Source organism: Impatiens glandulifera, chromosome 7, assembly GCF_907164915.1.
Source record: "Impatiens glandulifera chromosome 7, dImpGla2.1, whole genome shotgun sequence".
Classification (NCBI taxonomy): domain Eukaryota; kingdom Viridiplantae; phylum Streptophyta; class Magnoliopsida; order Ericales; family Balsaminaceae; genus Impatiens; species Impatiens glandulifera.
In genome coordinates this window covers 27,159,141-27,176,645 of record NC_061868.1, presented here as the reverse complement: position 1 = coordinate 27,176,645, position 17,505 = coordinate 27,159,141, and the positions used below count along the sequence as shown (strand labels likewise).

The window sequence follows — 17,505 nt, the reverse complement described above, 5'->3', positions numbered from 1 at the left end:
GGTCTTTAATGAGGCGCTTCTATTAAATAACTTCGGCATTATATGAGGCTCCCGATATTTAATGACATCGGCATTATATGAGGCCTCCGGTATTAAATTGCTCCGGCATTTAATAGGCGCTCCGGTATTAAATGACGTCGGCATTATATAAGGCATCCGGTATTAAATGACTTCGGTATTTAATAGGCGCTCCCGGTATTTAATGTCTTCGGCATTATATGAGGCTTTCGATATTTAATGACTTCGACATTATATGAGGCTTTCGGTATTAAATGACTTCGGTATTTAATGAGACGCTTCCGGTATTAAATGACTTCGTCATTATATGCGCCTTCAGTATTAATGATTTCAGTATTTAATGAGGCGCTTCCGGTATTAAATGAGATAGGCATTTAATGAGGCGCTTCCGGTATTAAATGAAATCAGCATTATATGAGGCATCCGTTATTAATGACTTCGGTATTTAATGAGGCGCTTCCGCTATTAAATGACTTCGGCATTATATGAGGCTCCTAGTATTTAATGACTTAGGCATTATATGAGGCCTCCGGTATTAAATGGCTTCGGCATTTAATAGGCGCTCCGGAATTAAATGACTTTGGCATTATACAAGACATTCAGTATTAAATGACTTCGGTATTTAATAGGCGCTCCTAGTATTTAATGACTTCGGCATTATATGAGGTTTTCGTTATTTAATGACTTCGGCATTATATGAGACTTCCGGTATTAAATGACTTTGGTATTTAATAGGTTCTTTCCAGTTCATGATCAATCTCAACTCCAAATTAAGCATTCGTCATGGGCAACCTGACAAAGTAGTATATCACAAATTTGGGATGGACAGTCTAACACAGCAACAGAGACATGTATAAAGAAGACTGCCATATACCAAGATTATTCAAATCCTCTACAATCACTACTAAAAAAATCATTAATAGTAACCAAAAATAGTAACGGTTTGTTCAGCGGTTGATATTTAAAGGGTAATACCAACCGTTTTAAAAACGATTAATATAAAGGGGGTCAATATCAATCGCTCTTAAAAACGGTTGATATTAACTCATCTATATTAACGGAATTTTAAAACGGTTGATATTGACTCCATTTTATATCAACAGTTTCAAAAACCGTTGATATAAAGGGAGTCAATATCAACCGCTCTTAAAACGGTTGATATTAATTCATCTATATTAACGGAATTTTAAAATGGTTGATATTGACCCACTCTATATTAACCGTTTTAAAAACCGTTGATATTAACTAAATCTATATTAACCACTTTTAAAAAACCGTTCATATTGACCAAGTCAATATCAACCATTTTAAAAACCGTTGATATAAAGGGGGAAATATCAACTGGTATTATAAGACTTATTTTGATATATATTTTATTATTGCAGTAAAATGTTTGAATAAATTTTATTCTTAATAAAAAAGAAATTATTCAATCTTTTTATTAAAAGTTGTTATAAGAATTTATTTGTAATTTTTGAGTTATTTTTATTTATTTAATATAATGAATAAAAGTGAAATAAGATAAAAAAAAATATACACGAAGGAATATTTTTTTTAGGGAAAGTATAAATAAAAATATTAACAAAATTTAGTGTTTATGAAAAATATAAATATTAATAAATTTTAATATTTAATAAGAATAAAAAAATACTATTAAAAAGATTAAATTAAGATTTAAGATTTAAAGAAAAAAATTAATGAGTGGAGAGAGATTAGAGAGAAACTAAGAAAGATATATAATCATATATTTTTATTAAATTTAAAATATAATTAATAATTATTTATATAAATATATATATGAATTTATTAATAATTAATTATATGAATTATATATATATAATATAAATATTAAATAATATTAATAATAAGTAAAAAAAACTAAAATTTTATGATAATATATTTTAAATTTAAAAACATAATATAATTTTATATTTTATGTAATAAAATAAATAAATAAATAAATATATAATTAAATTTGAAATATTTATATCTATTTAATAAAATATACATATAAAATATTTAAAATTTAAAATTTTTATATAAATTAATTTGATTTGTTATTTAATAGAGTAAATATATATAATATTACCATTTAAAAAATAGTTGATATTAAATATTTTGTTAATATTTTGAATTTAATAATTTATATTTATATATAATATTTAATAGTTAATATATATATATATATAAATATAATATTTAAGTAATTAAATTTGTTAAATATAATATATATATATATATATAATTAAAATAAATAAATAAAATATCATTAAAATCGTGGGTTGTTATACAAAATAATTAATTAATTAATTCTCCATTATCTGATAACTTCTCCTTAACCTCGATAACTTCTTCTCTCCTCAATCACCTCTCTTCCCACAACCATCTCCTCAATCACCTCTCTTCCCACAACCTTTCAATCTCTCTCTCATCCCTAACTCCTCAATCTCTCCATCAACCCTCAATCCTATGCTCTCAAATCTCAGCGACAACTCTCCTCTTTCAAATCAAAATCAATGCTCTTAATTCCTTTCTCATTTGCCTTATAGGTAAAATTATCATTGCCTTAAATAGATTAAATAGATTCCTCCAACAATATTTATATTATTAACTTTAATTTTAATTATTTATGTTGTAAATGTCTTTATATGTAGGTATACTAAATTTGGACGGAATTAATTATAAAAAAGAGGAGATAGTTAATTATGAAGAAAGGGAGGTTTATTTTGAAGGAAGAAGAAATAGATGATAGAAGATGAAGATCAAGGAAGAAGAGATAGAAGATGAAGATGAAGGAAGAAGAAATAGATAATAGAAGATGTAGAAGATGAAGATGAAGATGAAGGAAGAAGAAATAGATAATAGAAGATGAAGATCAAATTATTATTTTTTATTTTTTGTATTATGAATTTTTTTTATTTAAATGTAGTATTTGTATGTAATGAAATTTAATTATTTTAATGTTAATTTTGGAATTATATTTAAAAATTATCTTGTCATTTGAAATTTTGTATAAAATAATTAAATTTATTTTAAAGTGACTTTTAATTAAATAATTGAAATATTATTTTTTATAAATTCGGAATAAAAAATGTCAACAACCATTATAATTTAGAAATTACAACCACTTTTATAGTTCTTAATAACAACCGCCTACAAAATGGTTAATATTGAGTAATGATAACATTTTTTAAAACGGTTGATATTGCTTAATAACAATTGCATGTAAAACGGTTGATATTTCTTAATAACAACCGCTCACAAAACGGTTGTTATTGAGTAATAACAACCGCCCCAAAATGGTTGATATTTCATGTTTGAGCAATGCCTACGGAGGCTCTAGTAACGGATGTCAACCGCTTTTTGAGCTGTTGTTATTACTCAATAATAACCATTTTTTGTTTAATAACAACAGTAAAAACCGTTGATATTGACCATTTTTTTACTAGTGAATGAACGTTTCTATTACAACAAACTCCATTAAAGAATATTTTGGCATATTATCATCCAAGTACAGACAAGATCAAAGAGGATCCTCCCTGTGTACTTTTTTGGAACTCAACCAATCAAGTTAGGACTGATGTCTTTTAAAGCAAATATGACTATTGTTGTGCTTTTAATATATAAGAATATAAAAGGAAGAACAGACTCAAGAGGAGAATTGATCATCTGGGCTCTCTTGCTAATAAAACTCTATACAAATATATATTCAAGCTCTTGCCTTAGCGTATTCTGTGAGAAAAAGTTCATACAAAACATTATATTAATCCTTACATCCGTGTGATTGATTATAAGTTAAATAGATAATATACATTCAACAAGCGTTGTCCGACTAGGTTTGTATACATGTTGTAATCAAACCAAATCTTCTAGTGAATATTTTTCTCAAGGTTGAGAAGAATATTTTCTCGAGGTCGAGAAGAAGGGGTGATGTAGGAGCTTTATCTATGAACATCCATAAACATCTTTTGTGTCGTGTGTTATTTCCTATTGTATTACTCTAATCTCGTTGCGTTGCTTCAATTCAAAACGAAAATTTCTGCACTTGAAATCGATTCAAGAGTTTGTGACGACTTGCGTAGAATAGAAACCAAATATTAACTTCTAATAGAGTTAATATCGAACAAAGCATGTGTAAGCGTTCAACTTTGTGAGACCCCGTCTCTATCGTTAATCCCGATCCCAACAAGTGGTATCAGAACAACATTTTCTATTCTCAAACATCCGAATATCATTATGTCTTTCATCAATGAGCCCCCCATGTTCTGTATTGAAGAATATGTTGATTGGAATATTCGCATGGAGGTGCATATGGCCTCACAAGACGAAAACATGTGGTATGTTATCACTGATGGCCCGATAAAAATTAAGAAGCCAAGATGCAGATGGACGACTGAAGATAGGAAGATGAATAATCTGGATAATGTTGACAAAAATATTCTGTACAAGTCGCTGGACAAGAATATGTTCACTAAGATCAAGTCGTGCTCCTCTGCTAAAGAAATTTGGGAGAAGATGATCCAATTGTGTGAGGGAAATGACCAAATAAAGGAAAATCAAATAGAGCAGAAGTCTCTGATGGCTATTGAAAGCAAGGGAAAATGGGCCGATAGCGATTCGGACGACTCATTATCCAACGACGGTGATGATAAAGTTGATACCTACTTCATGGCTGAGTAAGAATCTGAGGTATTTGATTTCTCCTCTAAAATATTTACAAGAAATGAATTAACTACTGGACTTAATGACATAGTTATTGAGTACAAGAAGTTGTCAGACTCTTTCAATAAAATGAGATTGAAATATGAAACTGATAACTCTTCTTCATCTCAAACTTCTGAACCAAAAGATTTTGAAAACAAAGTGGTCGAGTTCTAATCTGAGAATGAGAAGCTCAAGGAAAACGTTCAAACACTATTTTCTGAAAACCAACGTTTGACATATATGGTTAGTTCCTGAACGAGTTCTGAAGATGCAGTCAGATAACAGATTAGTCTATTGAGGCATGCCGGATGTAAATCCGGTTTAGGATTTGACAATGCCAGCCCAGACAAGTCTTGTGAAAAGTTAAACTCGGCGAAAAACAAACTTAAGACAATGAGTTTTGTTAGGGGTAGTTTAACTAATAAAGAAACTGATTCATGCTGTAATGATTTGACATCAAAGGATGAGATGATTTATGTAAAGCCAACTTCAAGCTGGCTGAATCCTGAGAGAAGGGCAATCAGCTGGTATGACAAAGAAAAACTTGATAGGAAGTCAAGAAATGTTTACCAAAAATCATCATTTGAAGTTAAAGAATCATTAGTAGGCAGAGAGCAATCTTCTAAATATAGTATACACACATAATATGAAGTCCATCAAAATAATCAAAGTATGAATTCCCAAGGGACTAATCCATCACGGACCCAAAGAAAAATGGGTATCAGATTTGTTATTTTCTATGAATGCAGATAAAACAGGACTGCAACGTGGAAGGTTATGCATGACATATGGACAGCTAGTTGCTGACAAACATAGTATATGAAGGCAACAAGCATAAAGTGGCTAACATTCTCACAAATCCACTTCTCGTGTCTATGTTTTTTTACCTTATAATTTTTTTAGGATTGTTAGATTACAATAATGCCTAAATATATTTAATTATAAACTCGTCTGGTTTTAAATATTTAGTTTAAATATTCAAAAAGGGATAAATTCTTAGATTAAATTAGTTAAGAAAAATTAGCCAACGATTATAAAACTACCAGGTTTTGAATATTTAGTTGAAATAATCAAATAGGGAGAAATTGTTAATTAAATTAGTTAAGGATAAGTAGCCAACGATTATAAAACTAAAAGGTTTTAATATTTATTTTAAATAATTAAAAAGGGAGAAATCATTAGAATATAATTTATGAAAAGGTTTTAATAATGAATTGATAAAACTAAGTTCAATTATATTAGTTAAATTAAATATATATATATAATTGCTAAGTCATATGAAGTATATTAATATATTTAAAGAAAACAACAAGGTGTTGTAGTACAGTGGTAAATACTCATGTCTGTCACACAAGTGACTAGGGTTCGAATCTCAACAAGCCAAAAGCGTCGCCGGTCGGTTATTTAGACTTTGGCATTTAATGAAACACTTTCGGTAATAAATGAATTCGGTAGGGTTCGAATCTCAACAAGCCAAAAGCGTCGCCGGTCGGTTATTTAGACTTTGGTTCAATGAACGTTCGAAATACCAAGATTATTCAAATTCTCTTCAATGAACGTTCCTATTACAACATGCTCCATTAATGAATATTTTGGATTATTGTCATCTAAGTACAGACAAGATCAAAGAGGATCCCCTGTGTACTTTTCTGGAACTCAACCAATCAAGTTAGGACTGGTGTCATCTAAAGAAAATATGATTGTTGTTGTGCTTTGAATATATAAGAAATTTAAAAGAAGAACAGACTCTAGGCTCTCTTGCTAATAAAATTCTCTACAAATATATATTCAAGTTCTTGCATTAGCATTTTCTGTGAGAGACAGTTCATACAAAGCATTGTATTAATCCTTACATTTGTGTGATTGTTTGTAAGTTGAATATATAGTATCGATTCAACAAGTGTTGTGTATTAGGAGTTCGGAAACAGGTAGTGTCTAAGTCCTGGTTGTCCGATTGGGTTTGTATACGTGTTATAATCAAACCAAATCTTCTAGTGAATATTCTTCTCAAGATTGAGAAGAATATCCTTCTCGAGGTCGAGAAGAAGGAGTGACGTAGGAGCTTTATTTCCGAACATCCATAAACATCCTTTGTGTCGTGTGTTCTTTCATATTGCATTACTCTAATCTCATTGTGTTGCTTTAAGTCGAAACGAACATTTCCGCACTTTAACTCGATTCAAGAGTTTGTGACGACTTGTGTAGAATATAAAATAGATATTAACTTTTAACAGAGTTAATATCGAACGAAGCGTGTGTAAGCGTTCAACTTTGTGAGACCCCTGTCTCTATCGTTGATTCCGATTCTAACAAAAAAAATATTATGATATACACCAGCAAAAGAGTTCTGAACTCAGAATGCAATGTGTAATGTATCTTCACAAACAACTAGCAATTACATTAGAGTAAAGACTATCCCTTGGAATAGGCGCATAGGTCATACTTGCTACAACAATTTCCAAATGCATAACCAAGCACAATACCCTTAATCCATGAATACTCTATTTTCTTTCCTTTAGTTTCTTTGTGAAGTAACTAAAGTAGACACTCTTAAATTCAAATAAACATCGTACATAAAACTAGTGACTATTTTGGGGACTAATTAGATGCTTAGCTCAAAACATGTAGTTAACCAAAATACCCTAACAATGAAGGATGTTACACTCCTCATTTCTAAAGAATATTTTATTGAGGACAGAAAAACCGTCAAATTAATGTGAATTTCGCATTTGTATTTTCTTGCTTGCCTATTTGCATGTGGATTAAACCTGACAATGCTCAACACCCCTTAATCGATAAGGTGTGTGAACATAAGTGTTTTGGTAAACATTGTTTGAACATGAACAAACTCAAACACCTCTTAAATGTCGAAGCTCTATTGTTAAAAAAGTATACAAGCGATACAAACTACACCAAAGGGCCCTCGCACCACTCGATGTATCTTTTGAAGAATAGATACATCAAACTATGGGTGACAATTCTATCAACCCAAGTTATCATCTCATTTCTTCTTGATTACATAAATTGTTTTCATAAGCCAACCAACGTGCTATCCTTGCTACGTGTTTTTATGCCAGAAGAAATGAATCCTCGTAGGATTAAAACTCAAGATTGTTTTTCAAAAATAAAAAGATGATTATAATATTTTTGTTTTGTAAGAAAATGTTTTCTTTGCCACAAGAGTATTTTGATCGATATTTAGAATACTTCTTTGACCTCAAGGAGGACTATGTGTACTTTGGTGCTAATGATATTTTATCTCTTAGCCGAACCCCATTGGATGAGGGACTATTAATGTATGTGCAGAACAAATGGAATCCAGAACTTTGATCTTCATCATAAGATATTGACATATCTAGACTACGATTGAGGATTTCTAGGTCATTCTCATGATGCGAAACACTTATCTTTTGCATCTACCTATAACGTAGGATGTGAACCCCACAAGATCTTTTACAACATGACCCATTTTATCATACGAATAATATGGATCATAGGTTGGTCAAGAGGGGCTTCATTGATCTCGCTGAATGGAATGGTTATTCCATGCGTTCCAACAACAGTAGACGACAAGAAAGAGTGATTCGACGAGCTTTTATAGCTCTTCTCGCTCATGTATTTCTATGTCCATCAGAAGACAAACGATCGTCGACTCGACTCATTGAAGTTACCTTAGCCATGGAGGAAAGGCCACTTGACTTAATTGGGTTAGTGCTCTCTGAAACGATCATGTGGTTGAATGATATCTCATGATATACCTATGTGCGTATACGTAAGGGATCCCCTTTGGCCCTGTACATGTGGCTCATGGATAAGCATAGTTTTCTGCCTTATCCTCCACTCCTTAACTTTCTTTCTCTTGGATACAAAAAAAGAAGGTTGGAGGAATCCCATCATGTTTATCCAATTGAGGATATCCATCCAATATGATACATTGTACCTTGGTATAGTATCGACATGTTTAAATATTTCATAGATGATCGCTCATTCATTGTTTTGCTTAGTCTGGAATAAAGTACCTATTACTGTAATATCAATCTATTTTGATAGTTTGGTATGAGTTCTATGACACCTTATGAGGGTCAAATTCCCCAAATGATTGGCCTTCTCAATTCAGCTCTCTATGAGAGATATGCAACATGTGGTGTCGAGTAGGTCAATTTAGGCTCTCAAAGATGTGGATTACTCATGTGGAGGTAGATAGGAGTCTCTTCAGGCCATATGATAATGAGATCATGATAATCACTAATTTTGAAGATGGAGTAGATGATTTTGCAATAGTGAACTATGAGACAAGTCTGATTCTTAGACAGTTCTGTAAATTTTGTTTTTTGCTCACCTATTTCATTTGTATTGATTTACTACGTGTACGAACGAGTACTAGCCATGTTATGTTTATATGAACTATGCTATTTTCAATATTAATCGAATTTAGAAATCGAGTGTTTATTTCCATCTTAGGATATTGTTTGCACGGATGACAATGTGAGTTGTCACAATTACTTGGTACCACAATGCCTGAATTTTTCATTGTTGGTCTTTCCTAATTACATGATGTCATATCCTTTCTTTTGCACACATCAAGGTTAATACACATTTGATGGCTCACATGCGGAGCAGATGGCCGGTGTACGAGTACTCAAACCTTTGTTATCGGATGCGTCACATTGCTCCTACTTTATATGTATTTCACTCTCTATTGCAGCCCCATACACAAAGTATGTTGTTTCTTGCTTCTACAGAAAATATTACTCCTTTCATAGAGCTTTTTTAGCAATATTTTGGTTATGAAGGCCATGCTGCTCATTCTTTTCTTGGAAATGGGAACCTTAATATTCAAATATGGCATCATATTTTTGAATGCTATTTAAATGAGCATAATGATGTATTCATCTAGTGTAAGATAATGTTCATCCTCTTATCCCATTTGCTTTTGAGCCTAGTCAAGCTTCATCGACCATTTTCTCGCATTTTGGATGTGTTTTTTATCTTTAGAGTATAAACAAGTTGACCCATCTTGCATGATTCTCGCTGAGACATTACTTGGTCTCAATCATTCATTACCAAGTAATTCTCACATGTCGCAAAGAGGTTCCCTCTTATCATTTATCTATAGATGATGGACAAGCTTAGCCTCCCATCTTTGGAGCTAGATTTGGACTACTCCTCTTATGCTCAGAGATTGGAAGAATGGCTTAGTTATTCTTCATCTATGCGATCCATTTGGGACGATCATCCTATTCAGTTTGTAGTTCCATCATATCACATCGAATCTATAATCTATGCAATGATTTATCATACATATGTCATGCTTGTAGGCCTTGGGAGGTTTACATCATATAGTACCACACCATTGTATCGACAGTTTGGTGTAGGGCAAGAAATTCCATGGGAATGATTACCTCCCACACTAGAGGGCTTGTTCATAGCTTCTATATTTGAAACATACCTAGATTTATAGCGTACTTCTCAAGAATTTCCACTCCCAACCCCTCGAAAACAATACAAGAGTAAATGGAATTCATTTCAATCATGGAGCCAGGCTAAGCATCAATTTTCCAGATTTGACGAAAGCATCAGTGCATGCATGTACATGTGCAAGTGGACTTATGGATGCAATCTCACTGAGGTTTTGTTTGCTCAAATGGACACAAAAATGAGTACCGAAGAAGAATATAATGGGGTTAATCGAAAATCTACTGATGGAGAGACGAAATCTAAGGAGGAGGATGTTGTTCTTAATCCTACTTATTTCTCTAGTCCCCGTGATTTATCCAGGTATCCTAATTACATACTTAATGTTTAGGATTACTTATTAAGTGACCATGTCTCCCTTTATTGCATTTTATTGTAGACAGATGAGATGATGAGATTGAGAAACTATGTTATTGTTAACTATCTAACACTTTAACTTATTATTAAGAACTGATGTCTTAAAATCAAGCACTTACCTTTAAGACATATTTTTCTACTTAGACATGACAAATTCTCATAAGTATAAAACTTGGATTTTCTAAAAATGAGGGAATTTTCTTAACTTTTTTCTTAACCTTTTCAAAAAATTGTTATTGCAAGACACTGATTCTTTCTCTATTCATGTGGACCGTTTCTCTGAGTTACCAAAATCATAAACTCAAAATCATAAGGAGACTTTCTCATTTTGATTAGGATATAAATTGATTTGCATTTCTTGTATCATATGTAACATCACTGGGATCCAAGTATTTGCACGTTCGTCTTGAGAGACAAACATTTTGCCCAATGTTTGAGGAGTTAACAGCTTTATTGATGATAGCTCTAGCTTTAATCACGTGTATCTCACCCATTGTAAGAGACACCGCTTTACGATGTCTGCTACAAGAACATTTTTTATTTCCTGATCACAAGACCATATACTTGGTAGTCATTTGAAAAATTAATATTCATCGTTGTCATGAATATTCTAAAGACAACTCAAAAAAATCACTTCATGAGTATGTTTGAACTCTAAAGCTTAAAATAAAAACTCACTTAAATGATCCTAAAAATATAGTAGACATAGAATAATAACACTTATCATGAGATTTCTAAATTCTTAGTCTTTTAACCATTAAGATAACTTTTATGAGGATTTATTTTTCACGTTTTAGGTTGCTCTTTATTTTTTACATTCTTTTTATTTCTTTATTTTGATACAAAATATACAAGAGTTCACTCAAAAGTGAACAAAATTCTACCTTAGTCGTAGGGTATAAAAATGAAAAAAAAAAAACTAAAAAGTAAAGCGTAATATATATTTTTAAAAGGTCAAAATTGAATTAGTAAAGTGGCAAGGGGTGTTATGGGACATAACATACCATTCCTTTTACCATTGGCCACGCGAAACCAAACATCGAACTCATATGAATTTCTAAATGTCGTGTGCATACGCATAATTTATTTTCCTAATTTAAAAAAATTGTGTGTTGACTCACTATCTGTGAGTTGTTAGAATCGAAAAAAATATAAATAGGACCATAATTGACTTTCTAATAAATATTACCATCTCTCCCAGATTCGACGAGATGGTAAGTTATGGAGTCATCTACAAATCCTCTCTTTCTATTTTAATTTTTTGATAACGTAAAATTGATTCCTCTCACAAATAACAATATAAAAAAAGATTCAACAGCACAAACTTCGCGATCATTAAAAACTGTGTCCAATAGATTATTTAACAAGAAAAGTATGAGCTTACATTATGAAGAACAATTTAATATATTTGTTGTTTTCAAGAAGTGGAAGGCTAAGGTTGAAAATGAAACAAATTAGAAGGTTAAAGGTTTTAGATTCGAAAACGGAGACAATTACATCAATTCATATTTTAGCGAGTATTATGTTGTGATGAGATCAGCATGATGGAGACTATTTTACGAACTCCTCAAGAGAATGGAGTAGTCGAACGAATGAATCCAAAATTAAATGAGCGTGCTCAGAGCCGGCCCCGAGTTTTGGGCTGCCCCAGCCCCCGTTAGAAAAAAGCTCGATATTTTTTTGTTGCCCTAGGTTGAGTTAAAAAATTTAATAAAAAAATGGTTTTTGGTGAGGTTTGAACCCATAACCAAAACAAAGATTTTAAGCTTTTATCTAGAACCACTAGACAACAATATCTTATGTTCAAAATTATAATATATTTAATTAAAACCTTACTATTTTTAATAAATGGGCTGCCCGGGGAGTGGGCTGCCCTAGCCCGAGGGCTTGCCGGGCTTACCCCAGGGTCGGCCCTAAGCGTGCTAGAAGCATGAGATTGCACGATGGGTTGCTTAAAATATTCTAGTTAGAAATTATCAATATTGTTACCTACTTGATAAACAAAGGACCCTCTATGCCTCTTGAATTTAGAATTTTTAGAGTAATGAAAGATAAATATTTCTTATTTGAAAGTGTTTTATTGTTTCTCATATTTAAATATTAATGAATGTAATAGAAGCAAACTTGATCCAATGTCTAATAAGTATTTTGCATTGGTTATGGTGATATTGAGTTTGGTTATCGTTTATGAGATAATCAAAATCGGAAAAAAATTTGTAACGAATGAATAGGTTCTTTACAATTATGTCGTGAATACATTTGGTGGTGACTCCAAATTGAAATAGTCGGTTACAGTTGATTTAAAAGAGTTTCAGCTTAATATATATTGATCGTCGAAGAAGACCAACGTGTTGTTGAAGAAGAAATCGTTCGTTGAGAACGTGGCCCTAGAGAAAAATCAGCAAATTAACACTAGTTATACACTTGAGAAGATCATTGAGAAATCTAAAACCAGTTGAAAGGTGATCCCCATATTTGAACTACATCTTGTTGACAGAGATAGAGGCGAATTTAAATGCTATGAGGAAGCAATACAATTAGATGAATTAGTTAAGTGGGAGTTTGCGATGAAAAATATGATGGACTTTTTGACGTCGAATCAGACTTGGCAGCTCACTGAGTTTTGAAAGTGAAAGAACAAACTTCACAATATGTGGATATTCAAGATTATAGAAGAAAATGATAATAGCATGAGGTACAAGAAAATGTTGGTTGTGAAAGGATTTCAATAGATGAAATGTATTGACTACAAAAAAAAATTCTCTCTAGTTGTCAAATTGATGTCAATTACAATTATTTTGAGGTTAGTTGTGTGAAAATATACATTCATCTTTAACAAATGATGTCAAAATCGTTTTGTTTTCAATATTAACTTATTTTAATCTTGGAACCAGAATATATGATACTAATTTTATTTATAAAAAAATAATACAACTTCACAACGCAACGTTAAAGCAACAAATTAAACAACAATTATATCAAAAATAACCGTACACACCATGAGCAAAAGAGTAAAAAACACGCACACACCCAAAATACAACCATACTAACACTATTTCACTATTCTAAATAGTTGAAGATGAAATACACTAATGTATAGTTTCTCTACTAAAACAAACAATCCAAACATACATTGAAGTTTCTCAAACACCATCATCAAATTAAATAAAATGTACAAAAATGAGAGAATGATATAGAATCTAGTCCTAATTAGGGTTAGTTTGTTCTTTCATCATAATTTTGTTAGACAAATTTACATCTCCAACCATCTTTAATTGCAAACAAATATTTTTTTTTTTTGTGTATAACCATTATTTGAAAAATAGAATCAACAAATCAAACAAGATTTTCCCTTCCCAATCTTTGCTCCATCAAAAAAATGTTCCATTCAATAAATAACCATTTAATATGTTTTATATAAAAAAACATAAACTTCAATACACCATATATATTGTTTACAACCCTATAACAAAATAAATAATCTTTAGTATTCGTAAGAAACAAAAAAATGTTTACTACTATCAGCCTACTCTAAACCAAATACTATATAAAAAAAGAAAAAGAAAATTTGGCATATATATATATAATATATATATATATATATATATATAAGTGTATGTCTAGAAAGTGGGGATATAACAGTAATTTCCAAAACGATCAACATCAAACTGGGAATAAGAGGTTTCAAATAAAGATAAGCCGTCGGCTGATGATTGGTTAAGATGAAAACAATTCACCGGTCGACTTTCTTCATCCAACTGGTAATTATAATTAGACTCCGAACTAGCCGGTGACGTCGACGAGTCAATATCATCTCCGGCGCCGGCAACTAAATCGACGACTGACAGGTACTGTTTGTGATCATCAACATCAGTACTAACCGGAGACAGTGAGTTATTAGCTTCCACAAAGCGGGAGAGATCTGAGTGACGGCCGGTGAGTTCTTGAACAAGATTCTTGAATTTGGAAGCACAAGTTTTGACCTTTACCGGACTAGAGATGTAAACAACCTTAATATCTTCGCTCTTCATCTTGTTCTGTTTGGTGATCTTCTTGCTTATAGTTCTTCTGTTCATGATGGCAATTTGTTAGTGGAAATTAATGGCGGCTTATAATAATTGTAAAGTGATCTTCATCGAGGGTTTGTTTATATAAGCGGGAGAGTTGGAATTGGGGTTTCTTGGAAGAAAGAAAGATCTGATCATCAAGCCTTGAATGTGGACACAAATGGAGGGTCTTGATTGATTTGTCGAGAAACATGTTTGTTTTTTCTTGGTTAACAAGGATTCAGGAAGGTGATAGGTAATGAGTGATATTAATTAATTAATTTAATTTTAAAAAAACTTTATTAATAAACATTCTTTCAAACTTTGTGGTGGATTTTTTTAATATAACTTAGGTTTATTTAAAAAAAGATTAATCATTGAGTTTTTGAGTAGATGAGATTTTTTATTTATTGTTTTAGGAATGAGTTAAAACAAGGATAAATATATAATGATAAAATAAGTTTTTTTTTAAATATATAAAATGTTTTAATATTTTGATTAATAAATTTAGTGATATAATTAATAAAAAAATTATATTTAATTTTAATTATTTTTTTAATAAAACTTAGAGTTAACCTCATATTCTTAAATTCGGTTGAAAAACTTTTATTTCATTGTAAACCGTTAGTTAAATTAGTGATATTAATTATTTATTTTTTGATAGATAACACAAGTAAGTAGCGTTTAAAACTGTATAAAAAATTATTTTTATATAATTTTAATAATAAAACTTCTCAAATTATAAATTTGAAAAGAAAAACTAAATCTTAGGGAGTCTAATTTGACATTAGACCATACAAAAAGTAATTAGACCATAAAAAAGTGAGTGAATAGTCCAACTAAATTTTGTTTGATTTATAAAGAAGTCATATAAATTTTATTATTATTTTATTATAATTATAATTTAAAATGGATAAATTTAAAATAAATAAATAAATGAATTTTTCTTTATATTATTTTTTATGTAGAATAATTAAGATTATATATTTTTTAGTTTGATATAATGATATGAATTTTATTGAGCATGTATTAAGTGTTTTGGTTTAGTCGGTTTATTGACCACAATGTACATCCAAATCTTTTATATCGATTTAACAAATTTTAAACCGTTGATTCGATCGATTTAATTTGAACGGTTAGAAAATCAGTTTCATCTGCTTAATCAGTTTATTCATTTATATTTATAAAAAAACAAATATTAATTTTATTCTGATATTTATAAAAGAAAAAATATATGCATATCAGTCTATCAGATGTGAATTATAATGTGAATAAATAAAAGGTCTAGATTGTCTAGATTGATGACGTAAGGACTAGAAAACGACAAAAGAGGATCAGCCCACGTGAGAAGACCAAAGAAACGACCCGTTGAACAAGGTAATGGTCGTCTCTCATCTATTATTTTATTGGTGGAGGTTTTTAAGATAATTTGAGATATTGTTTATTAATTATTATATTTTTAAAATTAATAATGTGATCTTTTTAAATATTATCAAAATTATCAAACTTGTATTTAAGTGATGTAAAACTCTGACTCATGAGCGGACTAAATTATCAAATTTCAATTAACTAAAATTAACTAAAATATTTCTTTTTGTTTTATTTATATTTTACATATCTTATTCAATTTTAAATTTTTAAATAACTTAAACAAAAATTAAACAACATTTCATTCTCCTCTATCAGTTAAATTATTCAAATTATTAACCAAAATATTAAAATATTTTATATTTTAAATTATTATTTTTTATTTTAATTATATATAACTTTTTAAGTCTTTTTTATCAAAAAAAAAATAATCATTAACCATTCAAAATTATTAACAATCATATTCTTTTTCTCTTATAAAGTTTTTTAAATAATTTCAATCCAAACAAGGCCTTAGAATTAGATAGAAAAATATTATTTTTTAGTTTTTTTTTATAAAAAATCTGTTTCATATTTTAATAAAAATAAATAAATTTTAGGAATTAATTATCAAACCACCTTTATATTTTTTTAATTCTTTTTTTGAGATTAATAAATAATGTTTTTTTTAATATATTTTAATAGATAGAAAGAGCAATTAAATGAATAAAGTAATACTTAAATTATAAATAAAATTTCTTTAAAAAAATTAAAAACCCAAAGAACAAACAAACTCTAAACTAAATCAACTCAATAATTAAAAATCAAAATAATCTCTATATCAAATATATATATATATATATATAATATATATATAATTCAAAATAAATAAATTATAATTTACAAGTAAGTCTCAACTACAATTACAAATAACTTTTCTTAAAAAAAAATTACATAGACTTTTCATATCTTATATCTTTAATATCTCTGTTATATCCTTCCTTCTTTAGAACAAAGAAGAACTATAAAATAAAATAAAAAATTTACAATAATTTAATACAAAAATTAATTTTCTAAATTAAAAATAAACTATAATCTAAATCTAATCAAATAAACTAAAGCAATCCAATATAAATTATAGTTAAACATTAACAAAATTGTTCTAAGAAATAAAATAGTGAAATAAATATATTATTTCTTTGTTTTTTTACTATGGGACAAATGTGGGATATGTAAAGATTATCTTCCTCAATTAATTAAGTTTCAAATGAAATAAAACAACACCAACCAGATCTATTAGATCTAGGCTAATTAAGATTGCCATCTTATATTATAATGAATCCAACTAAACAAAGCATGTTTTAGCCTTCTTAAACCTTCAAGGTCAACATAAGACAAATAATTAAGATACTAGATAGTGCCTAAATTATTTAATGTTTATTTTTGTAATAAATTAATGCTTAAAATATTTAGCAGCTCATTAGAAACCGTTGCTAATTCCTTTATTTTTTTTCTCTATATAAGGATTTGTTTTACATAAGGATATGCATTGCACACA

At 29.7% G+C, this 17,505-nt stretch overlaps 1 protein-coding gene across 1 annotated transcript; it reads right to left on the bottom strand.

Annotated features, from left to right (window-relative positions):
* Window positions 1-13,927: 13,927 nt before the first annotated feature.
* Window positions 13,928-14,686, bottom strand: LOC124910362 (sigma factor binding protein 2, chloroplastic-like). The gene has a single exon (XM_047450996.1). It carries the CDS (start codon window positions 14,628-14,630, stop codon window positions 14,175-14,177), a length of 456 nt encoding a protein of 151 aa, XP_047306952.1. The 5' UTR covers window positions 14,631-14,686; the 3' UTR covers window positions 13,928-14,174.
* Between the last annotated feature and the right edge of the window lie 2,819 nt (window positions 14,687-17,505).